At 53.4% G+C, this 25,961-nt stretch overlaps 7 protein-coding genes and 1 pseudogene across 7 annotated transcripts; 4 read left to right on the forward strand and 4 right to left on the reverse strand.

The window, feature by feature from the left end:
• Positions 1 to 897: 897 nt before the first annotated feature.
• Positions 898 to 1,958, forward strand: SAPIO_CDS0748 (Geranylgeranyl transferase type-2 subunit beta; the record flags this gene model as incomplete). Its single annotated transcript, XM_016783457.1, has 2 exons — positions 898 to 1,264; positions 1,339 to 1,958. 2 exons carry the CDS (start codon positions 898 to 900, stop codon positions 1,956 to 1,958), a joined length of 987 nt encoding a protein of 328 aa, XP_016646223.1.
• Positions 1,959 to 3,731: 1,773 nt separating this feature from the next.
• Positions 3,732 to 5,834, forward strand: SAPIO_CDS0749 (uncharacterized protein; the record flags this gene model as incomplete). The annotated part of the gene is made up of 4 exons (XM_016783458.1): positions 3,732 to 4,625; positions 4,878 to 5,207; positions 5,275 to 5,646; positions 5,706 to 5,834. The coding sequence occupies 4 exons, from the start codon at positions 3,732 to 3,734 to the stop codon at positions 5,832 to 5,834; spliced, it is 1,725 nt and encodes a 574-aa protein (XP_016646224.1).
• A 1,735-nt stretch (positions 5,835 to 7,569) lies between these two features.
• Positions 7,570 to 11,019, reverse strand: SAPIO_CDS0750 (DNA mismatch repair protein msh-3; the record flags this gene model as incomplete). The annotated part of the gene is made up of 2 exons (XM_016783459.1): positions 7,570 to 10,217; positions 10,290 to 11,019. 2 exons carry the CDS (start codon positions 11,017 to 11,019, stop codon positions 7,570 to 7,572), a joined length of 3,378 nt encoding a protein of 1,125 aa, XP_016646225.1.
• Positions 11,020 to 11,688: 669 nt separating this feature from the next.
• SAPIO_CDS0751 (uncharacterized protein) lies at positions 11,689 to 12,898 on the forward strand (the record flags this gene model as incomplete). Its single annotated transcript, XM_016783460.1, has 3 exons — positions 11,689 to 12,109; positions 12,198 to 12,707; positions 12,780 to 12,898. The coding sequence occupies 3 exons, from the start codon at positions 11,689 to 11,691 to the stop codon at positions 12,896 to 12,898; spliced, it is 1,050 nt and encodes a 349-aa protein (XP_016646226.1).
• A 427-nt stretch (positions 12,899 to 13,325) lies between these two features.
• Positions 13,326 to 15,787, reverse strand: SAPIO_CDS0752 (uncharacterized protein; the record flags this gene model as incomplete). The annotated part of the gene is made up of 3 exons (XM_016783461.1): positions 13,326 to 14,855; positions 14,908 to 15,695; positions 15,763 to 15,787. 3 exons carry the CDS (start codon positions 15,785 to 15,787, stop codon positions 13,326 to 13,328), a joined length of 2,343 nt encoding a protein of 780 aa, XP_016646227.1.
• A 671-nt stretch (positions 15,788 to 16,458) lies between these two features.
• On the reverse strand, positions 16,459 to 17,511 carry SAPIO_CDS0753 (annotated as a pseudogene; the record flags this gene model as incomplete).
• A 3,691-nt stretch (positions 17,512 to 21,202) lies between these two features.
• Positions 21,203 to 23,283, forward strand: SAPIO_CDS0754 (uncharacterized protein; the record flags this gene model as incomplete). The annotated part of the gene is made up of 15 exons (XM_016783462.1): positions 21,203 to 21,225; positions 21,284 to 21,297; positions 21,353 to 21,547; positions 21,616 to 21,639; positions 21,689 to 21,784; positions 21,862 to 21,875; positions 21,928 to 21,932; positions 21,989 to 22,081; positions 22,135 to 22,249; positions 22,308 to 22,362; positions 22,423 to 22,566; positions 22,620 to 22,658; positions 22,722 to 22,745; positions 22,808 to 22,930; positions 22,997 to 23,283. The coding sequence occupies 15 exons, from the start codon at positions 21,203 to 21,205 to the stop codon at positions 23,281 to 23,283; spliced, it is 1,251 nt and encodes a 416-aa protein (XP_016646228.1).
• Positions 23,284 to 23,663: 380 nt separating this feature from the next.
• SAPIO_CDS0755 (uncharacterized protein) lies at positions 23,664 to 25,043 on the reverse strand (the record flags this gene model as incomplete). The annotated part of the gene is made up of 2 exons (XM_016783463.1): positions 23,664 to 24,523; positions 24,746 to 25,043. 2 exons carry the CDS (start codon positions 25,041 to 25,043, stop codon positions 23,664 to 23,666), a joined length of 1,158 nt encoding a protein of 385 aa, XP_016646229.1.
• Positions 25,044 to 25,961: the final 918 nt, after the last annotated feature.

Below are 25,961 nucleotides of genomic sequence, written 5' to 3' on the forward strand. Positions count from 1 at the left end.
GAAGTAAAAAAGAAAAGAGCAAGACAGGTTCGACGGGCAAGACACAGATGGTTGTTTAGTGTCGTGAGCCTCTGAGCAATTTAACCCAATCCAGCCTAGACCAGGAACAGCCCCTGAAACTCGGCAATGTTTCCCTCCTCTTGTCGAGATCATCCTCACCAGCATGAAACCAGCTCTTTGAATATGGTTATTGATAATTCCGATGGGTTTTTCATGAGGGGAAGAGAAATGAAAGACTGAAAGGGACTTGACAGGGCGTCAGGCCCACTCATCCTCGAGACTACACCTACTTCGTATTCATCCTGGGGGCGGGTGCTATGGGCTGTCCCCACAAAGACGTACTGGCGGACTTTCAACTGGTGACCAAGTAAGACGGCACTTACAGAATGGAAATCCTAACATGCATTCCACCTAACCTAGATAGATTAATAGACGGATACAAGGACACGATGACCCAGGTTGCATGGTCGCACTCGGCGCTTTGTAGATGTCGCATTGCCAGAGCCGGTGGCCAAACGCAATCACCGATTGTCCGCATTTCGGATGCCAGAATATGAATAGACCCTTGCATGCTATGGGAATTCCTGTCGACTCTATTGGTATCCAAACTGTTCTCGGTTAGGGTCAAACCAATTGAGATCGCTAGTGTGGGTCCGATGTTAGTACAACGTTCGGATCAAATGTTGCTGTTGCCTTCCAAATGGCTCCTCAAACAACGGCCGGGAAATCATCGGATATAATGCCCTTCTTAACCTCACCTTCATCCAGGCTGCAGAATAGCAGAAAACTCTAACACGTCCAGTACGCAATCCTCCTCATAAGTCGAAGGCTCTTCTATGCACCGATATTGCCGAGTCCCCAGAGTTCTTAGAGGTCTTTTCTTTTCCAGTATTCGAAATGGCTGCCGTCCAAGAGAGCCTGCCTAATGAGCTTCAGCTCGCAGTGGATGCGCATGTAAAATACATCCAGAGCCTGGATACGCAAAAGGATGACTTCAATTATTGGTTGACCGAGCACTTGAGGTTAAATGGTGTATACTGGGGCTTAACAGCTTTGCATCTCCTTGGACATCCAGACGCCCTACCAAGGGCAGAGACGATAGATTTCGTCCTCTCCTGTCAGCACGATAACGGCGGCTTCGGTGCCGCGCCTGGCCACGATGCCCACATGCTCTCCACAGTCAGCGCAGTCCAAATCCTAGTGATGATTGATGCCCTGGATGATCTGGAGAAGCGGGGAAAGGGCATCGCAAAGGTTGGAAAGTGTATGTCCGAGTATTCCGAGAAGGTGTCACATCTATCTCGAGCAATTGCGAAAGGACCGCTGACATGTCTACAGTCATTGCCGATCTACAAAGCCGCGAGACGGGAACTTTTGCTGGGGATGAATGGGGAGAGGAAGATACACGCTTTTTATACGGCGCTTTGAACGCGTTATCCCTACTAGGTCTTTTGCACTTAGTCGATGTTGACAAAGCTGTCCAGCACGTTGCCGCGTGCGCAAACTTTGACGGCGGCTACGGCGTCTGTCCCGGAGCAGAGTCTCATTCTGGTCAGATCTTCACCTGCGTTGCCGCCCTTGCTATTGCCGGCCGACTAGATCTCGTCGAGAAGGACAAGCTTGGGCGGTGGCTGAGCGAACGGCAGCTGCCCTCTGGCGGCCTGAATGGACGGCCCGAGAAGGACGAGGATGTCTGTTACAGCTGGTGGGTCCTGAGCAGCCTCGAGATAATAGGCCGAGCCCACTGGATAGACCGACAGAAGCTCGTCGATTTTATCTTGCGTTGCCAGGACGTTGAACTTGGCGGTATCTCCGACAGGCCGGGAGATATGGTCGACGTCTGGCATACGCTCTTTGGAATCACAGGGTTGAGTCTCTTGGGTTATCCGGGCCTTGAGCCTGTGGACCCCGTCTACTGTTTACCGAAGAAGACTATCCAAAGGGTATTGGGGAAGTAGCAATGATATTTCGTGGAGAATGAGAGATCATATACCTTGATTCACGCACGAGCAGATGGTCGAGCTCATGTGGGTGTACCTCTTGCAATCTAATAACCTGCTAGCTATGCGTTCCATGGTAGCAAGGATACAAGGCAAGAGAAGAGCAAGCTTAATGGTCATTTTTCAAGGGCGCCACTTGACATTGTGTGAGATTGCCCTGTGCTTAGCAGCCATACATCTTTGCATCATACGTATCCTGTAGGTTAGAATAAAAAAAGGAAATATTAATGCCATTGGCGAGTCGTCTCATCACTTCTAGCTGTCCAGTCGATCGGTTTGACTAACCATGTTGTTCATCCCAGAAATCCACCATGGGTCCCGCCAAACGACGGTGGTAGTTATAAACACAGTCTCCGCTCCTCGATTGGAAATAGTTCTCTGGATTAAGGATCCCCAAATAAGAAGCCTAGTATCGGGAGACTGCCGCTGGGCATGAGGGACGCGGATCTCATACCGTATTGACCGCGACATGACGAGATCCTAAGCCGACCCTGCTCCTTTCACAACCAGGCCATCTATAGCCGATACCCGGCTTCTAAGACTTGAAAAACTGCAACTCGACCATTAGATGATGCCTGTTCCATCCATTTCCAAACTCCTGTAACTTGCTATCCAAGATCAGACACTCTACGATCCGGCCAGGGCGGAAAACATCGTCACCCCTTCTCCATCCACCTTGAGGAATTCCTAATCCAAGTCCATATTCAAATCCTGTCAAGATCCTTTCCTTGCAGACCCGCCGGCGGACCTATCTTTTATCGTTTTCCCAAGACCAAGCTAAATAATTTCTTAAATCTACCATGAGCGCCCGTTCACCTGCCCGTAGTGGCCAACATTGCTGACACCCAAAATTCGGTGCCTCGTTCTCCCTTTCACCCTGAGTCTCTCACCAAATGCCCAAGACCATGGATACAGAGGATATTTCTATTCAACAACTAAATGTACTTTACCGGTTCGAGCTACCGCCCAAGCCAAGGAAATGCCAAATCCAATTCCCCAAGAAACAGAAGATGAGCCGTCCATCCTTACTCAAGTCTGCCGACCATTTTCGGGATTTAATACACTTACCGCTGGTGGGAGCTACAGAGCTGATTGAATTGTATCTTGTCTTAGGCTCCCCAAGGCCCCAAAAACCTACACTTGTACCATCAGCACCTTCCTCTGCAACATCTCAGCTCACCTCAGTCATCAGCGCCTTCCTCATATTCCCACCAGCACCTTCCTCACCTTGCCCACAAGCTCTTGCTCCAGTCACTACCAAGCACCTTCCTGACATTTAGTTGAAAGCACCTTCCTCCACATCTACACATCTGACATGTTTCATGGAGTCTCGTCTCCCAGGTGAGCAGAAGAAACTTCCACCCCTGGGGTCCCCAACCCAAACTCTTCCACTCTCACACCACACGCCCTCTGTCGCCAGTCAGAATCGCAGTCTCGTTTTCTGGCTTCCTCTTCCCAAGTCCTTACTATATACTACACCCCAGATTCACATCTGATACAGGTCATCCAAGTGGATCTATTGATACCTTCACACATCCTTTGACCACCATCAGATCAACTGTCATTGTCTGGAACTTCATCAATTCCCTTTTCACCATCAAAGGTATCTTCACTTTCACCCCCTCCATCAAATGCATCCACCCCCCTCCACTACCTGGTTTGGCAAGACTGGCTTATGCTGCACTGGACCCCCATTGACATGTACAATAGTGTCATCTCAAGGGTACAGAGATGGAGAATACAGACTCTAGTACTTTGATTCAGGGAGGTCCTCCCCCTCCTAGCTCTCCCGAGCCCCGAATGGCAGGTGAGAGCAGCAGCAACTCAGGTGCTGTTGACCAAAACATGCCTGGTGACATCATCCTGCCCCAGGGCGAAGACAACCTTGCCTACGATAACCAAATGTTGTCTCAAACGGGCGAGAGCTACATACCAACAGCTACTGCCCTGAACACAGGGGATAACTATGGGCAGCTCACTACCCCTGGCCTCCTTCCTCAGGAAGTTGAAGGCAACGAAGGAGATGCTGATATGCAGAGGACCTTTACGGAGCTGATGGCGGAGGCTTCCATGGATCTTCTTGACACCGAGTACCAGCTCGACTGGAACTTTTTCGACACCGATTCTTTTCTTGACCAACCTTCAAACACATTCTTCGAGCCAAACGCGTTCGTTCCGACGTCTACTAACCTTGATCCCGCGTCCTTTGACCCAAACACGATCTTGTCTGATCCCAACTACGTTCACCATAACTTTGGCATCGCCCCGGCTGTTCCATCTGAGCAGCTTACCGAGTTTCAACCCGTCCCCTTGGGCCATTTCCAGTACCAGGAGCCTCTGATTGACGCGAACCCGTCCTTCGACTTGCCTTCGAGCCAAGAAGCTGCAACAGGTTTCATCTCCAATCAACCCCAGTCTCCTGAGGCTTCGATTCAACCTCCTCTCGATTATCAGGTCGATCCTCAGTCCGACCTTCATCATCAGAATCTCACTGAAGCCGAGCCGAGCAACCAGCTTGAGGAAAACGAGTCAGACACAATGGCGAAGTCTGGACGTACCCCCCTTCCTAGCTCGCCTCGAAAGCCGGGCAAGCAGACTCGAGGTGGAAAGAAGGGTAATTCATCGGTAAGTTGCTTCAAAACGTTTCAATCATTGTCTATCTACCTTTTCCTGGTCCTCGGACTGGCCTTTGTTTTTCTGATGGCCAGCTGTGACACGGGTACCTGCACATATCGCGCGTTTCCCCGGTCGGTTATCCGATTTCCTCGTTTCTCCCCTACGCCCAGAAATGCGTCAGACACCTGTTTTCGGTCTATCTCAGTTGTTTCCTTCAAGGTGGGAAAGTCGATTCGCTAACTGTGCCCTCATCACGAGTAGGACTCTTCTGCCTCGAAGACAGGCGCGTCCAAGGGTCGATCGGACAACAAGCTCAGCAAGATCCCCCTCATTTGTTACGCCTGCCCTGATGAGCCCAAGTTTTCGGACCCCTCTCATCTTTTGACCCACGTTGGCTCAAAGGGCCACCTTGGCGCTCACCAGAAGCTTTTGATTAAGGCCATGACGGACACCGACGCCAAGGCGTCGATCGATAAGTTCAACAAGTGGTATGCCGAGCACGAGATCCAATCTCTTCTCGCCGCCCGTATGGCAGAGCGTGAGAAGAAGGACAAGAAGAAGCGAAAGGCCCAAGATGATCTGAACCAGCAGGTGAGAGAGAAAGATCATAATCCCAAACCGTCCACCTATCTCGATCACTAATGGAACATGGTTATAGATCAAGGACAAGATGCCTTATATTAAGGACGAGGACGATGCAGGCGACGGCCCGCGTGCCAAGAAGCGAGTCAGTCTCGCTATCGTTCCCACGGACGAATCTTCTATTGTCTCAGAGGACATAGATGAGGACACCGTGCAGACACGCAGCGGCCCTAAGCTTAAGGGCACCGTCTACCCCGGAATGGGCGTTTTCGATGCCGCAACGGATGAGATGAAAAAGAACCGGAACCAACGCAAGAGTGCGTCCCTCACGGCGCAGTTGAAGGCTAACTCTGATGCAGTCGAGCCTATCGAGATGGTCTTCGATATGAATCTCAACTTTATGCGCATTCGTAGCGTCTTCGATCGCCCTTCGCCGCCCCCTAGCCCTGTAAGTATCATCCCCCAGACCGCTAACGCTGGCTTTCAGAGACCTAACATTTTATCTAGTCCGCCACTGGCGCTGAGGACTCTATGGTGGAGGACGAGGAGAACTCCTCCAAGGACGCTGATCCGGAGGATCAGGGCGCCGACGGAGATGATTCTTCTGTCGGAGGAAATCTCTCTCATTGTCAGTAAAGGCGCACAATCTGGCCCGCCCACTGACTAGTGTCACGCAAAACCACCCTCCTCCACACATTGCCATATTTGTTCGACTTTACACCCTTGAGAAGATCCTCATTTCACTGCCTTTCGACCATGACGGAACACCACTGAATTTTGTTTGTAATGAGCGGACGCAAGTGCGGCATATCGGAATCACGAGTGGCCCCTCTTGATTGCGATGAGGATACTAACTATTGCGCCTTCTTGTCCAGACCGAGCACCTTCCAGCGAGCTTTCCCGCATTAGTAAAAGGTACGGAGATCTTACTCGAGCCTTGTCAATCGATAGAGGGGGACTGTAGGTGAGATGCCTAAAGCTAACTGTTCGTTCTAGTTTTTCAAGTCATCGGATTGCCCTTCAGCGCCTTGGCTCCAACTCAATTATCAGTTCTCCCACCACTGTCCCCAAACATCAGCTGCCTCTGAGGGTATTCCAGTCTGGCAAAGAGAACTTTTCTTCTGGTTATGGACTTTCCCATCACCAGGGAAATGGCAATATCTTTGGTTCTGGGGCGGGTGACGGCGTCCATGGGATGCCGACTCGCCTGAATAGCAATCCTCTGTGTTTTCAACCAAGTGAATTTCATCTGAACCCATTTGGAGGCTCTATTTCGAATTCCTATCGGCCCGATGTCGTTTCTAGCACTTTCACACCTGTCAACGGCATGAGTCAACAGGAAATGTTCAGTCATTACCTGGCTATCCGCCGTGGCCGTGAAGCACTCAATGCCAATACTCAAGGAGGGGACGCCTTTTATGAGAATTCCGTCTGAACTCCTCGCGGAATAGCCTTCCCTTAGCTTTTATCGTCAACTGTGTGCAACGAGTCTAAACGGCTACAGCTTGCATCCTCTGCGGCGATTTTTTGTTTTCCTTCCGTGATTTCCCCCTCGGCTTCTCGGGCATCATCCTTGATACTCGGCATTTTCATTGTTTTCATTTCTTTTTCTTGTTGTCGAATGATTGTAAGTGTCTCTGAGCATCTATCGACCTTATTGTGAGGAGACTAACGGGTCCTAGAACGAGTAACGAAGTTTATGAACGGCGTTGAGGCATGCCATGCTTGATTTCCAATTCTGGACCAGCTCGGCACGATCGAGCCGAGGCAGTGATAGGGCTGTTGGGAAAAGTTGTTTCCAGTCTTTTTTGCTTTCTTTTCTTTTACTTCGTTTTTTGCCCGACATATGCATCATGGAATCTCGACTTCTCGAGTATCCTACACGAAACCCCGCATATAGCATGTAGTTTTTCTCACTTTTCATTGTTTTACAATGGCCTTGAGCTAAAGTCTTTCCCATCTGTACATGCGGGGATCTTCAAGGTCGGTAAATATATTATTGTTATTGCCTCCACCATGTTGCCAGTGATCGTCAGTGGGGTCCACGCTCCATATTCCGTCGGCGTGCCCCTTGCTTGTGATGTAGTGGGCTTTCTAATGCGCAAGGATAGTTCTACGTAGGTCTTGGGGCTTCTTTTGCAGTTCCGGTCAGAAACGATGACTGTAGAGACGTGGACAGAGAGAGAGATCGAAACACTCGCAAGATCTCGGAGTGGCATGGCACACAAGGCTTGAGGTCACAGGAAGAAAAAGGAAGAGTGCGGTCGAAGTAGAACAAGACCGAGACGCAATAGAGTATTATTACAAACTAATCAACTTGAATGTGAACACAAGGAAACTTTAGCATTGAAGAGAAGATTAAAAAAAATTCCTACAGCTGCTCGATACACGACACGAGCTGCTCCATGTTCTCCGAAGAACCCTCCTCGCCAGACAGCCCCGGCCCAAGGAGCTTCTGCAAAAGGGAAGACGCAGCGCGAAGACGCCTCGCGCGCACGTCGGCCTCCATCTCGCGCGACTTGCAGGCGGCGAGGTCGATGATGGGACGAGGGATGCGCGCAAGACGGGCGACGTTTAGGCCGTAGGAGCGGTGTGCGACGCCTTCTGTTACTTCGTAGAGGAAGGTGATTTCCTCGTCGGCGGGGTCGGCGTCGCCGTCCTGTGCGGCGGCGGCTTCAGCGGGCGAGGAAGAGGAAAGCTGGTTGTCGTCTTGGCGGGCGGTGGTAGCCTGGAAGCGCATGTGGACGTTTTTGACGAGGCCGCCCCCGAGGCCGTCGGCGACGCGGGCGAGGTTCTGGTAGTGCGTGATGAAGAGGGTGAGGCACTTCGTTTCGCGCGCGACGTGTTCGAGGACGGCGTGTGCGATGGCGGCGCCGTCGTGCGTGGATGTACCGCGGCCTAGCTCGTCGAGGATGACGAGGCTACGGGGCGTGGCGGAGCGGAGGATGCGAGAGGTCTCGCTGACCTCGACCATGAATGTCGATTCTCCCGCGAAGAGGTTGTCACGGGCTCCCATGCGGGTGTGGATGGCGTCGCAGAGGGTGAGGGAGAGGGAAGTGGCGGGGACGAAGGAGCCGATTTGGGCGAGGAGGACGAGGAGGGCTACAGCGCGGACGAAGGAGGATTTCCCGCCCATGTTGGGTCCCGTGATGAGGTAGGCTAGCGGGGAGGGGGAGGAGAGAGTGGATGTGAAGGGGATGTAGCCGTGGGGGAGGGTGTGTTCTGCGATGGGGTGGCGGCCGTCCTTGATGGAGATTGTGGGCGGGGAGTCGGAGGGGAGGAAGGTGGGCTTGGAGTAGCCTGGTAGGGAGGCGACTTTGGAGAGGGACATGAGGCAGTCGAGGGTCGCGAGGGAGGATACGGCGTCGCGGAGGGGTTGGTAGTCTGCGGAGATGGAGGACAGAAGATCCTTGAAGGCGTCATCGCACGCGGCGGCCAACGCCTCCTTGTGTCTATCTCGCTCGCTCATCAGACGCACGACTTCCGGCGTGTGGAAGCGCGAGAGCTTCTTCGTACCGCTAATCTTCATCCACGAAGCGGGTACGCGTTTGATGTCGGAGTTGCTCACCTCGATGAGGTACTCGATGCCGGCGACTGTTGCGTATTTCACGGGGATCTTCCAGCCGAGCTTTTCCGTGGCGACTTTTTTGTGGTTGTCGAGTTCCTGCTCGACAGAGGCGATGCCGATTAGGTGGTCTTGAATGGCCTCCGTTTGCTCCTCTTCGCGGAAGAAGTTGATCTTATCGTCCTTGCGCGCGCCTTCGGGGTTGATCTTGTCGAGGTAGGATATGACGGTGTCCAGGATCAGGGGGAGGGAGCAGATGGCATCGCCGAGAAGACGGGAGTGGAATCCTGTGTCGGCGGGGGTCTTGACCTGAGCGTAGTGCGTCGCTATCCTTTGCAGGGTCTGGAGGACGGAGAGCAACTCGGGGCGGGTGCATTTCCCGTAGTAGATACGGATTAGACTACGCTCTAGGTCGGTCTTGGTATGGGCGAGGAGATTCTCGAGCTGATCGACGTTGGCAGTGGACTGGTTCTCGAGGAGCTCCTCTACGGCTTCAACTCGTTCCTCTAGTCTCTCCTTGTCGAGAAGAGGTCGGCCAACCCACTTCTTCAATAATCGTTGGCCGAAACGCGTGTGCGTCTTGTCGAGAGCCCAGAACAAGCTGCTCTTCTCCGAATAATCGGTCGCATTACGGTAGACTTCAAGACTCTCCAACGTGGTACCATTGATGAGCATATGCGAGCGTGTGCTGAAGCTCTGGAAGTACTTGGTCAGGTCGAAGATGTGCTCGAGGCCGTACTCCGTCAGGTGCGTGATCATGGCAGAGAGACAAATCGTGACTTGTTCGGGAAGGTGGAGGACCTTATCGAGCAAGGCGCCTGCTCGATCGTCGTCACCCATACCCTGCTTCAGCTTGTCGGCGTAGAATTGAGTAACATGCGAGTGTGACTCGGCAGGCATGGTCTTGGACCTTCCCACCCGCTCGACTCGACTCCTGTCCCCGAAGACGTTTGTGCTCGAGCCGGAAAGGTGTTTGATAAGTTTGTCCGTGCCTCGGGTGAGGTCGCCGACGATGAGGAACTCGCAGGGGGAAATATGCAAGAGCCTCGTCTCAATCTCGCTGCGCATGAAGCCATCTTCGAAGCTGTCATATATAATGTCGCCCGTAGCAGGCTGGACGGCGAGGATGCCCACGTCAACCTTTTCGTCGGTACCGCCACCTTTGCTGGGAGTTTCCGTGATGCAAAGGAGGTAGCCACCCGACGGCGCTCCAGTGGTAGACTGGTCGAGCTCGCCGATCTCGTCGACGTAGGTTCCTTTTGTGTAGACGTTGGTGAGTTTCCGGATAAAGGGGGTGTTTCGATTGTCCCCAGCTTTCTTTAGCGCGGCGGTTTCCACCTGCCGGACGACTCCGACTTTGTAGCCTGCGGCGACGAGGCGCTTGGCGTGGACGGGTAGGCGATGAACGGGGATGCTCGCGGACGCGAATCGGTCGAGATGGGCCTCGGAGGGGTCTATCACGGCTGTTAGTAAATCGACAAGCTCTCAGATCAAGGTACAGATAACAAGGTAGTAGATATACATACGCTCATCGTATCGGAATTTCCCGGGTATACAGACAATGCTAAGCTCTTTGGCCGCAATGCGAGCATCCTCTCCCAAGAAACGAAACTTGTATCCGACCTCCATAATGAGAACGGTGTCCATGTGCTTCCTCTTTATGTCCAGGAACTGGATCTCCATTGGTGTCAATTTATTCGCCTTTCCACCTTTGGCAGTCTTCCTACCCTTCGGCGGAGGTGGTGGTGCTTCCTCTTCTTCGGCGTCATCATCGCCGCCATCTTCACCCGCGACTATTGCATCCTGATCTGATACAAGACGGCGCAGAGAAACCAGACTGTCTGGATGTCCCAACTTCTTCACGAATTTCCTATGTAGGTCCTCCCGCCGACGCACAACTTCGGGGCTGACGTCTAGTCCATCTTGGCTCGATCCGAAGAGATAATAATCAGTCCTCGGCGACGATCTCGGCTTGTTATTCTCGAGGTCTTCCGCTGGCACATCCTCATCTATCACCGGAGCAGCCGGTTTGGCGGGCCTCTGCCTCTTCGAAGCTCCGGATCCGTTGTTGCCCTTATCGGCATCCTCTTCGAGCGGTCTCTTCCTCGCCGGTAGCGGCTCGGAGGGTCGGAGCGGACTAGAGGTCGGCGGGTGCTTGGGTCTCTGGGATTGGCTGCTGGATGGGGTGGTAGATTTCGGCGAGAAGAAGCTCGTTAGGGAGGCTTGTTTTTTCTTCCCTGATGCGGGAGTTGTCATCTTGGCGGGCCGTCGATATGTAGTCTTCTGCCTTGAATTTGGGAGGATCAAGGAGGTGGATTTGCATAGAGGACTTGGAAAGTAGACTTTCATTTCTGGTCGCGTCTCTAGGGCTGAAGACGCGTTAAGAGGGTGCAGGGGCAAAAAAGTCAGTGCGGGATCCAGACCCCCACTGTCCGTGATCCTGGGTCAGGAAGTTAGGGACATTTCGAAGCAATGGGGCAGGAAACGGGCATTTGCCAGATTTTATTTACAGCTTTACGGAGTACGAGTAATATTAATGATCATGTTGAAGACGTTTTACGATCTCCTTTTGAAGTGCCTTCGCTTTGATGCAAAGTCCTGGCTTCTACAAAAGGAGGATAATTATTCCATTATCGGGTCAACAGGTTTGGCGGGGTAATGTATCTACGCTGACTGTTCCCAAGGAAAACGTGGGCTGACAGCTGCCAAGTCCGGGTCATAGTGGCGCATCATGTTTCGCACCCATCGCGTTCTAAATCCACACACGCCCACTCATCAGCTCCACGAGAAGCTCTCCAACAAGCTCTAACAAGCTCCCCCTCCACCGGGCGCTCCGGAGACCTCGACACTACCCGGCTCCCACGACTCTCCTACACGTACCAAGCCGAAAAGCAGCTACACCTCACCTCCCCCCTCCCACCCACCATGTTTGGCATGCTCACGCCGGGCCCCCAAGCCCCCGGCCCAACCTACGTCTACAAAACCTACGACGACCTCTTCGCCGACCTCAGCGCCCGAATGCAAAGCGACGGCTACAAAGTCGTGAAAGCGCGCTCGCACCGCGGCAAGATCGGCGGCGCCGACGTGCCCAACAACGAGATGGTGCGGTGCGACCTCGTGTGCGACCGCGGCGGACGCCCCTACAAGTGCCAGGCGACCAAGCACAAGACGAGCACCAAGAAGACGGACTGTCCGTGGAAGGCCAAGGCCGTCAATCGTAAGATGATGGGCGGTTGGATCTTGACGGTTATTTGTGATCAGCATAATCATGAGCCGGGGACGCCGGAGCCGCCGACGCCGGGGGTTAGTGAGAGGGATGCGGATGGGGAGCCGGATGGGAACGAGGGTAAACACTCTTTCTTTCTTTCTTTCTTTCTTTCTTTTGATGCGAACGGGTTTTGAGGGGGTAATGGCTAACTTGGAGTCCCTTTTAGCTGCCGCCGCGGAGGGTCCGACTCCAGACGCAGAAACGTCCGCAGCCCTCGCCGTAGCAGGTGTATCGCAAGCCGTCTTCCGCCTAACAGGCGACACGTTCCAACAATTCAAAGGCGAATACCGCAAAATGGCCAAACCACAGCGCGTCCAAATGCTCGCGCAGCTCCAAATGCGCATCGCCGCCATCTACGCCATCGAGAACGAAGACGTGCAGCGCCAGGTGCGCATGGAGCAGCAGGAGAAGCGACACAGACAAATTGACCAGACGAGGAGGCAGTCGACGACGGTAGCTGAGAAGCGCGCGAGGAGAACTTCGGCGATGATGGTCGAGGATGAAGGGGATGATGAGGGGAGGACGTTGCCGAGTAGTAGTCCTGCTAGGAGAAGGCAGGGGGGTGTGGTGCAGCAGGATGCTCAGGGGCTGCAGTTGGATCAGGGGCAGATGGGGGATGGGCAGCATCTTATGGAGGGGCAGACGCAGCAGGATGAGGTTGATTCGTTCATACATGGTAATGTTATTCGTCACCCTATCTCTTATTCACTGGACCTTTTGGAGACTGACTCTCATCTTGTTTTCGTAGCCCAGTTCCAGGTCCAAGTACCACAGGCGGGTGTTGGTACGCCTCCCGTCGGCCAGTTCCACCACTTTCCTGCTCCTCCACCTCGGAGGCTTAGAGGTCGTCCGCAAGCGCAAACTTGAAAGGGGGGCGCCTGGCTGGCGAATGTCCCGAGCGCGTTCGTTCACATTCGTGACTGTCTCGACACGGTTGTTCTTCTTTTTGCTTCCTTTTATTGTTTAGGTGCTGTATGATACTTGTGAAGGCTGTGCCGTTCGAGTTTTAGTCTGGAGGGTTCAAGGTTTTTTTTTTTTTTCTTGTATATTGGGCCCGGATATCGAGGGGCCCTCACTTCTATTCTTTTGAACAACTAATGACGGGTTTACGGATTATGACTTGTACGGATGGAAGGAGGGTTGGTTGAGAATTTCAAAATATCAGAACAGGTTTACTTCTGAGTGTACATTACCAGCAACAAGTGAAGATACGAAGGCACGCAGTGGAAGGAGGAATCATGTCTAATTCAGAATTTTAGGTCTACCTGCAGATCGTGGAGGAATCCAAAAACGCTCAATCCCTCGTGTAGACAGCATGCAGCGTATAATCCTTCTTCGGCCCCTTGACCTGATACCCAGTTGTCCACCTCTCCAGATTCACGGCCTTGAACCCAAATTCATACTCAACGGAATAGTAATCCCCGCCGCACAGATGACCCGCCTTCGCCTTGACGCCCCTCGCCTTCGCGCCCACATGCACGCCCGCCGAATCAAACGCACCAGCACCATCACCGGCGTCATCATCTTCCTCGCGAGGCAAGAACTCGACGTCGTGAAAGAGGTAATCGGCCCTCCTGGGATCATCGACACGCACGAACCAGACACTAAGCGTATCCGTCACCTCATCATATCTATAAACGTACCTCCTCGTAGCGGAGAACGAGAACCCGAGGGTAGAGTTGAATGTCCCCTCCTCGATGTAGAGATACTCTAACCCCCCGTCTTCGGAAATAACAGCAGGGTTGGTGGATTCGGAAGAGGGGCCGTCGAAGCCATCTAGGGTCTTTTGTCGCACGAGGAAGCGCGCCGTACCGGTGAAGGTGCCGCTGGGGTGGGAGGGGAGTTTGCTGTTGATTTCGCGCTCGAGGTGCCATGTGCCGAGGAGATTTCTGAAGATGGAGGCGGCGATGAATTTTGTTGATGTGAGGGCCGAGTTGGCAGACGAGTGTACTTGGGCGAGGGATTTGGCGGTTTGGGACTTGGAGAAGGTGTTTGCGTTGGCGGAGGGGGAGGTGTAGCGAGCCGGGGTTAGTGGGTCGAGAGATAGAGGGGAGTCGGGGATGAAGAGTTGGGGAGCCACGGAGGGTGAGATGGGGAGGTTGAGCGCGGTGGAGAATTCCTGCATGAGGAAGGGGTAGTCGCCCATGGGGAATTGCGCCGTCTGCTTGTTGCCTCTCATAGCGAGAACGTTTTCTATCGAGCGGTCTGCTTCGAGAGCCTTCTTCATGGCCTCGGATTGCGGGGCGATGTTTTCCGGCGTCCATAGCTCGGCCAGGAATCGAGACTGCATCTCGGCAACGCCCCAGTACGGTCCGCGGTAGAAGCCCACGAAACCTAGACCGGGAACGGAAGGATGATGCGTGCTGTGGAAAGCCAGCGCAGGAGTAAGATCAGGGTACTCTGGCGTGTGGTTAATCGCCTTCAAAACGTCCTCCGAGAGGAAGCTCAGCGACGGCGAGGGATCGAAGCCCGTCGCCAGCACAACGGCTGCGACGTCCTCGATGGGCCCTGAGGTAGTTTCGGCCGTGGTGCCGGATAGACCGGTGAGCTGACCGCGGTGCAGGTCGAGGAGTTTGGCGCGGAGGAGGGGAAGGTAGAGCTGAGATATGGCGACGAAGGCTGGGGACGAGGTATCCTCGACGACGGCGAGGGGGTGGAACTCGGATTGGTTTGTTCCGAGCGAACGGCGGAGGTTTTCGTGGGCGGTTCGGGCTGCTTCCTCGCAGATGATGCCGCCGCGGGTATTTTTCAGGGGGTGGGGTCTTCCTGCGATGTTGAAAGAGTTGAGATCCGAAGGCAAGAAGAAGGGCGCAGCATTTGCTGGCTGGAAAGACGGTCAGTATCTGGCAGGATGAAAAGAGAAAGAGGACGCGTACTGTAGGAGTAGTGAATAGAGGCAGAACCCAAACAGGCCTATCTGCGAGATGGTGCACTGAGTACTTGTCGGGGTTAGGAATCGGACTCTCGAGAGGAGAATTCACGGCCGAGGACAACTGCGTCGCAATGGTCGCCGCAACCTCCACGCCAGACATCTGCCCACCAACAACGAGAATCTTGCCCCCCGCAGCAGTCGTCCCATCCGTCCTCGTCAACAACCGCTTCAAATCGCGATACGCAGTGCTATGCACGACGGGAACCTTCCGCTCGGTCTCACCACCCGCCCTGTCTGGGCCAAGCCATTCAGGGATCCTCTCTTTCCCGAAATACCCCGATGAGACAACCACAGCATCAAACTCCCTCTCCTCCCCATCAGCCTCAACGACCCAACCATTGCCCTTCCTCCACACCCCCGAAACCCTCGTCCCAAGCTTCATCTCCACATTCGCACTCCCTTCCAGATACGCCTTCGCATACCGGGCCAAATATCTCCCCACCATCCAAGCCCTCGGAAACTCAGGCACCGCACTCATCTTCCGGCCTTCCGCTCCTTCTTCCAGTCCCTCCCAGGCAAGATCGCTAAACTGAACAGTGTGCCTGCTCAGGTTCGTCGTCATCAAGGGGTGAATGGGCCGCGAGTCGTCCGTTGCATCGAGGGGCCAGAGACCGCCGATGGCGGCGTTGGCGTCATAGACGGTTACGGTGTAGACGGGGGATCCCTCGAGGGTGGGAGGGTGGCGGTGGTTGGCGAGGGTTTTTGCCGCTACGAGGCCAGAGGGGCCGGCGCCTGGTGGAGGGGGAGGGGCTGTGTGAGAGATTGAGATGGGCACGCGGAGGGGGGATGAGGGACTCACCGATAATGCAGACTGAGCGTGGCATTAGAGGATGGGGGATGGAGGATATTGATCAAATTGTTCGGTTTATCTGAGCGGCATTTGGATTTCGATGAGCGGATATCGGGTTTGAGGACGAGTTTGTGGGGAACAACGAAAATATTAGCTCAAGTGAGAATTGAGAAGTGAGAATTGAGCTTGATCAATGGATTATCAATCATCGCGACACTTTAAGACTTTTAGCTCATGGGCCGGTTCAAGTCCGATGGACTATTAATTGCCGAATTGTCGGGCGCGCCAACCATTAATAGTGCGTCGCAGGATGGAAAATAGTTTCGCGGACAAGCTCAAGCAATTGTAAGATGGCTTAATTCTAACGCCGTTTGGTAGTTTCATTATTCAAATCGTCAATCTATCCTGTCCGAGTTGAGCGGAGAAAACCTGCTCCTCCTGTCTAGCATCTACAAACATTGTAATCGCCCCAAGCCTCGAATTACTTGCAGGTATCTCCGAAATAGACAACAGCCGACCGCATCTTTTTTTGTTTCCAGCTTGGATCATTAAAAGAAGAAGAAAAAAAGGAAAAGGAGAAGAGTAATAGTGAAGAAAAGAGAAAAGAAGAGGAAATGTAAGGAAATATGAAGAAATGGACAGAAGAACACTAAGAAAATCCTCCTTCACGCAAACTCTCTCCTCCTCAACCCGATGGAGCCTCTTCTAGACGTTCCTAACCGGGAGAGAGTCTCGCCTAAGCCGCGTAAAGCCCTCCTTCACCAACGAATTAGGACAGTGCCTCCCCTTAACAAGGTCCTCGAGGTTCCTAAGCGTGCACTCTGAGATCTCCTGCAGAGCCTCAACAGTGAAAAAGGCCTGATGGCCCGAGATGATGACATTCGGGAACGTCATGAGTCGCGCGAGAAGGTCGTCGTCAATAATCTCGCCCGAGTGGTCGTTGTAAAAGATCTTGCCCTCGCCCTCGTACACATCGAGTGCAAGCCCACCAAGCTTCTTGCTCTTCAACGCCGCGATGACGGCATTGGTGTCGATGAGGCCTCCACGCGACGTGTTGACGAGCATGGCGTCGTCCTTCATGAGCCCGAGGGTCCGCTCGTTGATGATGTGCTTGGTCTGCTCCATGAGCGGACAATGCAGCGACACGAGATCGCAGCGCGGCAGCAAATCATCGAGCTCGAGGTACTCACCGTACTCTTCAAAAGCCTTGTTGTGGAAGGGATCAAAGGCGTACAGGGTGCAGCCGTAGCCCTTCATGATGCGCGCGAAGGAGATTCCGATCCTGCCCGTGCCGATGATGCCGACGGTTTTGCCGTGCAGCGTGCGCCCCAGCAGCCCATCGAGCGCAAAGTTGCCCTCTCGCACGCGATTATACGCGCGATGCGTCTTGCGATTGAGCGTCTGGATCAGCGCCACGGCATACTCGGCAACAGCCTCGGGCGAGTAGGACGGCACATTGGCGACCGAGAGACCGAGCCTTTCGGCGGCCTCGAGGTCGACGTTGTTGTAGCCGGCGCAGCGAAGGAGCACGCCGCGGACGCCCTTGGATGCGAGAATTTCGAGAACCTTGGCCGTCAGCACGTCGTTGACGAAGACGCACACGGCGTCGGCGTCGCTGACGAGGTCGACGGTGGAGGGGGTGAGGGCGAAGTCGTGGTAAGTGAGCTTGATGGATGAGGCGTTGCCGTTCCGCGCGAGGTGGGCGCGGTCTAGGAACACCCTGTCGTAAGGCTTTGCGCTGAAGACGGCGAGTCTCATTGTTTCAACGTTTCAATGCTGGGTTGTAGATTTGACTGAATAGTTGTGCGAGGTGAGGTTGGATGTGGGATTGTATGCTGTAAGGTTTTAAAAGGGCTTATCCACAAAAGATTAATATCGTACAGATGTATAGAGATATATATATGGATAAGATGAGCTTTGTGAGGGTCAATTTGATGCTAATGGATGCTCATGAACTTGAGTGATGAGAATTGAGTTCAGGGTCAGACACTTGGTCTTGGAGGGAGGGGAGGAGGAGACCTGCAGCTATTTATCGGCACCGAGATAACGACAGTTGATGCAGGTATGTCAGCAAGGAAGAGCTGAGGTTGGATTGCGTCGATTGAATCCGCGGATGCATCATTGAAATCATGCATCATACGAAGAAAGCGATCAATGGTCCATCGGATCCATCAGCCACGCGCCGTCCGCCGTCCGCTGTCCACCGTCGGCCATCCAGCCATCAGGAACGGGAAGTCCAGAGCCCCCATTACCGTTGCATTCCCATTAAGACGACATGAGATTAACAATCTTGGAGGCAGAGTCACTACACAGACCCCATCCCGCCCAAAGTATCTAAGCCAAAGCCAATCGGTAATTGGGGTTTTTAGCGATTATAACGATAAAAAAAATATATATCTGATCCTCTTTTAACATACGATCTTGATATCTTTTAAGCCCCCCGTCCAGCTGTTATCTTGCTCGTCCTTCTAGGACAGTTGTTGCAGTTGTTGGCGGGATGGTTCTTCTCTAAGTGACTGGTTTTTTTTTTTCTTTTCTTTTACTCTCATGATCTCTCGTATATATTCGGCCATTTCTATTGATATTTCTATTTTATACCGTTACCTTGTCCTTCGCTACCATCGTTGCGCATCCGGCCGAACTGAAGCCGTCTTGAACTCAGCAGACTTCGTCATTGAATGACAGAATTCGGTGGCAAACTACTGCGAAGGAAAGGGGAGAGAAGAAAAAATTGAAGTGGAAAAATAGCTAAAATCAATAGAAACACACCACGGGAGACGTCGAACTAGGAACAGTCCTAAGGTGTAGGTTTCAACACCGAGCAAGCTTGGCGGATAGATACAAAAGAAGGCGTTTACGAAAGACAGCTCGGAGAATCAAAGTGACATCATTAGGATATCGTTCCGTCCGAGACTCTTGTTGCCAATAAGGTAAAACTGCTTGTTACTTCGGAGTTTATCAGGGTTCAGGGTAACGACGGCGATCGGCGGTGGTTCGTCTCCGACAAGGCGGTAAGATGATGGAAGCCGGTCGAAGAACACTACGGAACATCATGCTAGTTTGCCGTAATCTAGATGATCCAGTTTCGCAGGAACAGTTTTCTAAAGATAGAATTAAAATATAGTCTCACGTGTCAAAACAGTCATGCAAATATGCAAATACGGGATGGAGCTGTCCGGCTTCGGCCTGAAAGAGAAAGTGGTGAGATGGACTCGATGGCGATAGAGCGAAAAGGCGAACAAGGCCACCGAATGGGGTGTTCGATCCAGCCAGATCCAAGAGACAATTGGTCGATAACGGACCTGCAAGTGCGGCGGCGCCGCTGTAGGCCCGGATGCGAGGCCGATGCCAGTCGCTGTGCGCAATCGGTACATGTGGCGTATTGGCAGGTTCGATTCGAGTCTGGGCAAGGAACGTTGCAGGGAACTGACTGGACACACGAGTTCTCTTTTTTCTTTCTTTTTCGGTGCTGCCATCTGTGCCTGAGACTGACTGGCGAAGGGACCCTGAAATCTTTAGCTCTGCGTGGGAACGTGTGGGAACGAGAGGAGCGAAAGAGGACATCGGAGGGGCGAATTCTGCTACTCGGATTCTCAGGCGATACACTATCCATGGACAGACCTCGCCGGACCCCTGACCCTGAACCCGGAAACAGTTTGGTACGGCTCCTCCGCCCTAATTGTGTGGATGGGGCGGCTAAAAGAAAGCAACCATAATCTGGTGGTTGAGTTCGGCGGTTTTGACTTTGACTTACGGGACAATCCTATTCTTACACCCTGATGTCCCTGGCGTCTACCTTTGTAAACTTTGGCGGCGCAGGTTTCCACGTCTCTCTCCTGGGCGTGGTTTCCTCGATCGACCAGAACCCTTCCCCTTCCCCTTCCCCTCCAACCCCTCCCCCTCTTTTTACCCCCGCAGTTCGTTCAGCCACGCATGACATCATATATCGATTGTATCGGCCGCATGTGAAAATCATTTTCTTCCCTGTACTTCGTACTTACAAAAGGTACAGGTATGGACGATATCGACAAGATTAAGAAGCGAGCACGGAATTAAACTACTAACTACTTCAAAAGAATATTTGAAGCATCGGAAGGTGCGAGTCCAATGAAACCCGATCCCGATGAGTCAAAATGGTGTCGACGAAACAATGAGACGACCTGGAACGGGTGACGGATGAAGTTTTCATTGTTTGGAGTAGTATTGTCGAGGACATTGGAGGGTTTATCACCGAGTACGACCACGACTGCCAAGTTGGTATATCGGGCGGCGCCGTCAGTTGTTAGTTTCTCCGACCGAGATCAATTGATACTTTGCCCGGACTGCGGTACTCCAATGTGCCTCGACGACGGAGTAATTCATCGTATGGGAGCACCTCGTATACGTGAAAACCCTGCGGAACACAGGCACGCCGGCCCACGGCTTGTTCCCACCATTCATTACCCTCCCCTCCTCCAATTGTAACTCGCCTACTCGTCCCTCTCCACCCAGGACCCATCGTCTCAACGCCATGATCCACGCGTCCCTGAGCTGTCTGCTCGCTCACCTTGACCCGTCTCACGGGCCTTTATTTTGTGGATATCGAAAGCGGCGATTTTGGGATCTTGCTGAAAAGATGGTGCCTACGCCCACGCCCACGCCCATCCACATCAACTGATGCCCCTTTTGCGAAAGATCAATCAAGAGCCTGGCTTCCTAATAATTGCTGGTGCTACTGCTAAAAGCACTACCAAAATCGCTTGCATGGCCAGTCAGGTTTAATGCATGGAAGAAAACGTGGGCACAACGAGGATTTCATATTCAATGGCAAGCTGCAACTCGCACCCGACCGCCCGCCGTGCGGTTTATGACTAAGCCGACCCGACCCGCATTCGCACTTGACCGCCGTTCCGCCTAGTCCTGCGTTGCGTTCTTTCGTTCGCTTTCACCACCTTCAGCCGTAGTGGCCAAGGCCTGTAAAGACCTGTGGAGGATAATATATGCCCTTCTCATTATTAGCAGCGAAGGTAGTAGCTAGGAGAGGTTCATTGCAATATCATCTGCTTATAGCCGGGAACACCCTGCCTGGAACGACAGACATTGGCCTCTAAGTGCAATACAGGGCGCCTTTTTTTTTTCTCTAGTGCCACAGGAAACTTCCTTTCCCCAACGTTTGTTCCCAGAAGGTTCGGCAAACTCAGGGCAGCCGCCACAGCTAGCCGGGCCGCCAACTGGGCGCGCTGTGAGTCATGGGGTCGACCAGCCCTTATCAATTTGCGGTGCGTAGATTATATAAGACAATCAATCCACTATCAGGAGACAGTCCCACAAAAAACAGACAGCATCTTCACCTACTTTGTGCCAGACACCAAGTTGCTTCGCTTCCCGTATACCTCTTGCATCTAACCCTTGGGTCAATCTCTCGCACTTCCCTCTTCACGTCACCTCTTAACTTCAAGAAATCATTATAATGGCGCCGGAACGCGTTTGTCTGTGAGTCATTCCGACGCCCGTGTAAGATACAGCTTGACTGACGAATGACCTGATTCAGTGCCTACTCAGGTGGTAAGTTAAACACGCTTAAGAGAAGATCACAAATTTGTACTCATGGACGTAATAGGCCTTGACACTAGTACAATTCTCCGGTGGTTGGTTTTGCAAGGCTATGAGGTCGTGTGCTTTCTTGCCAATTGCGGCCAGGAGGAGGACTTCGAGGCTGTGCAGTCCAAGGCCATTAAGCTCGGGGCTGAGCGCATGATCATCCAGGATGTCCAACAGGAGCTTATTGACGAACTGGTCTGGCCTGCCATTCAATGTGCGTCCGCCGCCCGCTCTGCGTCTTGGACTGGGTTCTACGAGCCTGCTGACACTTGACATTCATAGGCAACGCAATCTATGAGGACCGATGTAAGATAACTCAGCTTGACCGCTTATCGACATCCCAGCTAACACCAAGATGACCTGCTCGGGACGAGTCTTGCCCGCCCGGTGATTGCCAGGGCGATGGTCAAGGTCGCGAAGGAGTATAACTGCACGATCCTGAGCCACGGATGTAAGCGGCCTCCCGGCTGGGTCACAGCCCGCTTGTCGTATCGGTAATTTGCTAACACAGGTGTCCTATTTCCTCAGGTACCGGCAAGGGTGTAAGTTTTCAAAATCCTATCTTTGCACGGTCCTGATACTAACGTTTCCTAGAACGAGTATGTCTATATCTCCAAGGATCTTCTGTTGTCGATACTTACTTCTTTCTCTTTAGTCAAGTTCGCTTTGAGCTGGCATGGAAGGCCTGCGACCCCACCCTGAAGGTTCTCGCTCCGTGGCGTATGCCGGAGTTCTACAACCGATTCGCGTTCGTGATCACTCATCCCTCACTTTCTAGCAGCCAAGCTGACGAGCGCACAGAGGACGTGCGGATCTACTCAAGTTCGCTGCCGAGCAAAACATCCCCGTTAGCTCTACGCCCAAGGCCCCCTGGTCCATGGACGACAACATCATCCACTGCAGCTATGAGGCCGGAGTAAGCCACCTTCCATCCACTTGATAGACTCTATCTTGCATCGTGCTGACCCTATTAGATCCTCGAGCAAACAGACATGGAGCCCCCGAAGGATATGTGGAAGCGCACTGTTGGTAAGACGCTCGCTTCTGCCTTTCCAACTAAGTCGGGTAGACGCTGACGTGCATCTGTAGATCCGATGAAGGCTCCTGACGCGCCGACACCCTTCACCGTCCATTTCGAAGAAGGCGTTCCCGTCAAGCTTGAGGTCGGCGGCAAGGTCATCACCGGCTCGCTGGAGATTTTCAAGGAAGCAAATGAGATCGGCCGGGCTAATGGTGAGGCTTCAGGCTTACGAAAGCTCCTTGAATCCCTGCTGACCAATTATTAGGAATCGGACGTGTCGACATTGTCGAGTCCAGGTTTATCGGTGAGTTGGCGCTCGCCAGGAAGTGTATTTCTGTCAACTGTGTCATCCGCTGACGACTTGCAGGCCTGAAGAGTAGGGGCTGTTACGGTATGCAACTAAATCTACTTCCAAATGACCATACAATTTCTAATCTAACATCGCGTCTATAGATACTCCGGGCCTAACGATTCTTCGACAGGCTCATCTGGATCTTGAAGGACTCGTCATGGACTCCAAGGTACGCTCCATCCGCGACCGTCTTTCGAAGGACTGGTCAGACGCGATCTACAACGGTTAGTCATCTCCGTCCACGCTCATGTCTTGCCGTTGAATAGAACATCCTAACTCTCTTCAACTAGGCATGTACTTCAGCCCTGAACGGGAGTTTGTCCAGCATGCCATCAAGTTCTCACAGCGTCAAGTCGAGGGCAAGGTAAGTCTCGTCGCCTATAAGGGTTGCGCGTACGTCGTTGGACGTTCCAGCGAGACCTCCAACCTCTACTCTGCCGATGAGAGCAGCATGGACACTCTAGACATGAACTGGACGCCCCAAGACGCGTCGGGCTTCATCTCCATACAATCTATCCGCCTCGAGAAGTACGGTGCAAGGAAGATCAAGGACGGCGAGCCCCTTGCCCGTGTCTGAGCGCACATTCGGCATGTCCGCCCCGAGAGGTCTCGGCACCTTTCGGTAGACGGCGAAAGCTTACGGGGCTCTCAAGGCCCACCATGCGGTAGTTCAGTCTCGCGGTTGGAAGAGTAACCCAAAATCTGGATGCTATTCTGATTGTCTAGCCGTACTGTCTGCATTCATCGTATTGATTAAGGGGGTAGAATAACTCCGTCGCCTGGTGAGACATAACGTACCTGGTCAATTCGGCCAGATGCGCAACTACTTCATATGGTAGCGAAGGACAAGGTAACGGTATAAAAATAGAAATAAACAGAAATGACCGAATATATACGAGAGATCATGAGAGTAAAAGAAAAGAAAAACCCAAAGCCCCACAATCGGGACGGAGTCACTTAGAGAAGAACTATGCCCCCAACAACAGCAACAACCATCCCAACAAGTGCCCCATTGCCACGTTCCAACCTCCTCGCACCACTAACAGTAACAGGCCTCGTCGCAGATGGTCCACCAATTGCGCTCGCCGCCGAGCTTGGCGGTTGTCGAGCACCTCCGCTACCGCTGGGTGCTCCAGCGCTAGGGCTTCCAAGGCCGGGTCCTCCGCTTCCCGCGCCGCCTCCTGAACCTCCTCCACTACCAGGACCTCCGGAGCCGCTGCCGCCAGTAGGCGAAGCGCCACCACTTCCAGGACCTCCTGCACCACCAACTCCTCCAGCGCCGACGGTGACGGTTACCGTCCTGATCTCGCAGGCCCCACTAGAGCTCGCGCCGGGAGGTCCGCCTCGTCCGGCGCTGCTGGTGGGGACGGGGACGCTACCTCCGCGGCTGCTGGAAGGTCCTTCGTCAGGGCCGGCCGGACCACCTGGAGCTCTGCTGCTGCCAGTGGGGGAGGGTCCGGAAGACGGAGGGGGACCACCAGGTGCGCGAGTACTCGATGGAGAGGGACCACCAGACGGCGGACCGCCCGCGCCTCGAGTGCTGGAGGGCTCGGGGCCTGAGGGAGGAGGCCCGCCACCGGATCCCCTGCTGCTCGTAGGTGCGGGTCCAGAGGGTGGGCCGGTTGGAGCACGGCTGCTGGCTGATGATCCACCGGGGGGCCCCCCGGGAGGGCCACCCGACCCACGGCTGCTAGTAGGAGAAGGACCGGCAGGGGGAGATCCACCCGTTGGAGATCCCGGGACCCTTGTAGAACTGCTGCCTCCTCCGTTGGGAACACCGGCACATCCAGTGTTTGAGCAAGTATCACCCGGATTGCCTTGAAAGTTTCTCTTGTCAGCAAAACAACTTGATTTTCTTTCCTTTTTTTTTTTTCTCTCCTTCTTCCTCTCTTGCTTCCACTTCGTAAGGGAAAACAAAAACATCAACTTACAATACCAAGAGGTACAGCACACAAACCCCACAGGAATACATCCCTCCCCACACCTCACAAAACCCTCCTTGCAAGCCCCAGGCCCGGGACAAGCCTTCCCCAACGGACAGCAAATGTTATCTGAGGAGCAGTACTCGCCCTCGTCGCAGTAGGCATTGTTCCCGAAGCGGCAGCAGTTGGCGCCGCGGGGGATGCAGCCGGTGTCGCAGACGGATTCTCTGGGCGAGCAGGTGGGCGGGGCTTCGGCGCGGAGGGAGAGGATGGCGGAGCGGCCGCTTATCAATGGGAGAGGTTCTTCTTCGATGAGAAGGGGGGAGGAAGGGGCGCCGAGGGCGAGGGAGATGAGGTGTTGGGCTTGGAGGGGGAGGGGGAGGGTGAGATAGAGGAGGAAGAATGGGTTGCGCATTGTGAAGGTTGTGGTGTTTGATAATCAAGGGGAAGCTTTGAAGTTGGGTTTGAAGGATGGGTTGTTTGCTCTGGCTCTTGGAAGCTTGGTGAGAAAGGGGAGAAGATGGAGAGATGGAGGGAGCTTCGAGGCCATTTTATCCTCGATCGTGAGGTTCACGATAGGCTCATCTTTGGACATCTTCGTGGATTTGCCGTGGATCGTCGTCGTTTTCCCATGACAAGGTAGATGAAGGACAAGGTTGATGGGCATTTCGATCTAGATTACCTCGATGCTCAAGAAGAGATAAGCCAAAGAATGCAACTCGCATCATCTTGGACATCTCATGATGCTGCACCTCCCCATAGTCTATCACCATTCATTGATGCAGAACCTCGATCCACTTCCCACAGCTTCCTTGAACACGCATCACGACAAGCTCACCTCGAGGCACAGCCCACAAAGCGCGCCAAGTATCGTCAAGAGCCGCGCGCATAATCACTAAACATGTAAATGCCTCTCTCCCAAGAAAAAAAGGGCCTAAATTTGGGCTAAATCTCATCTGCCGGCCCTGTCATCTCGATCTGGGCCTGTCAGGGCAAGAGGTGAACATGCCTTGCCGAGGCGATCATCTGCAACGAACCCGTCTTGTCGTCAAAGCTACCTGCAACCAGGACAATGCCCGCTATCATCGGCAATTCCTGTCACTTTCCTCGCTCTCTCGTCCCGATACTCTGGGCTTAACCCAGCCAATCCTCATTCGAATCCCTGGTTTCTGGTTTCGCTTTCCCTCCCCCCAATTTCTTGCATTCGGCATTCAAAGTCCCAGGAATCCCCCTCTGCCGCGCCGTCCCCCCTCTTGATCACCCTCGCTTCTACCCGTCCCCCTCCCTCACCTCTTTATGCTAAAGTCATTTCGCATAAATCTCTTCCTTAAAG

This window comes from Scedosporium apiospermum (assembly GCF_000732125.1).
Source record: "Scedosporium apiospermum strain IHEM 14462 chromosome Unknown SEQ_SAPIO_0033, whole genome shotgun sequence".
NCBI classification, from domain to species: Eukaryota; Fungi; Ascomycota; class Sordariomycetes; order Microascales; family Microascaceae; genus Scedosporium; species Scedosporium apiospermum.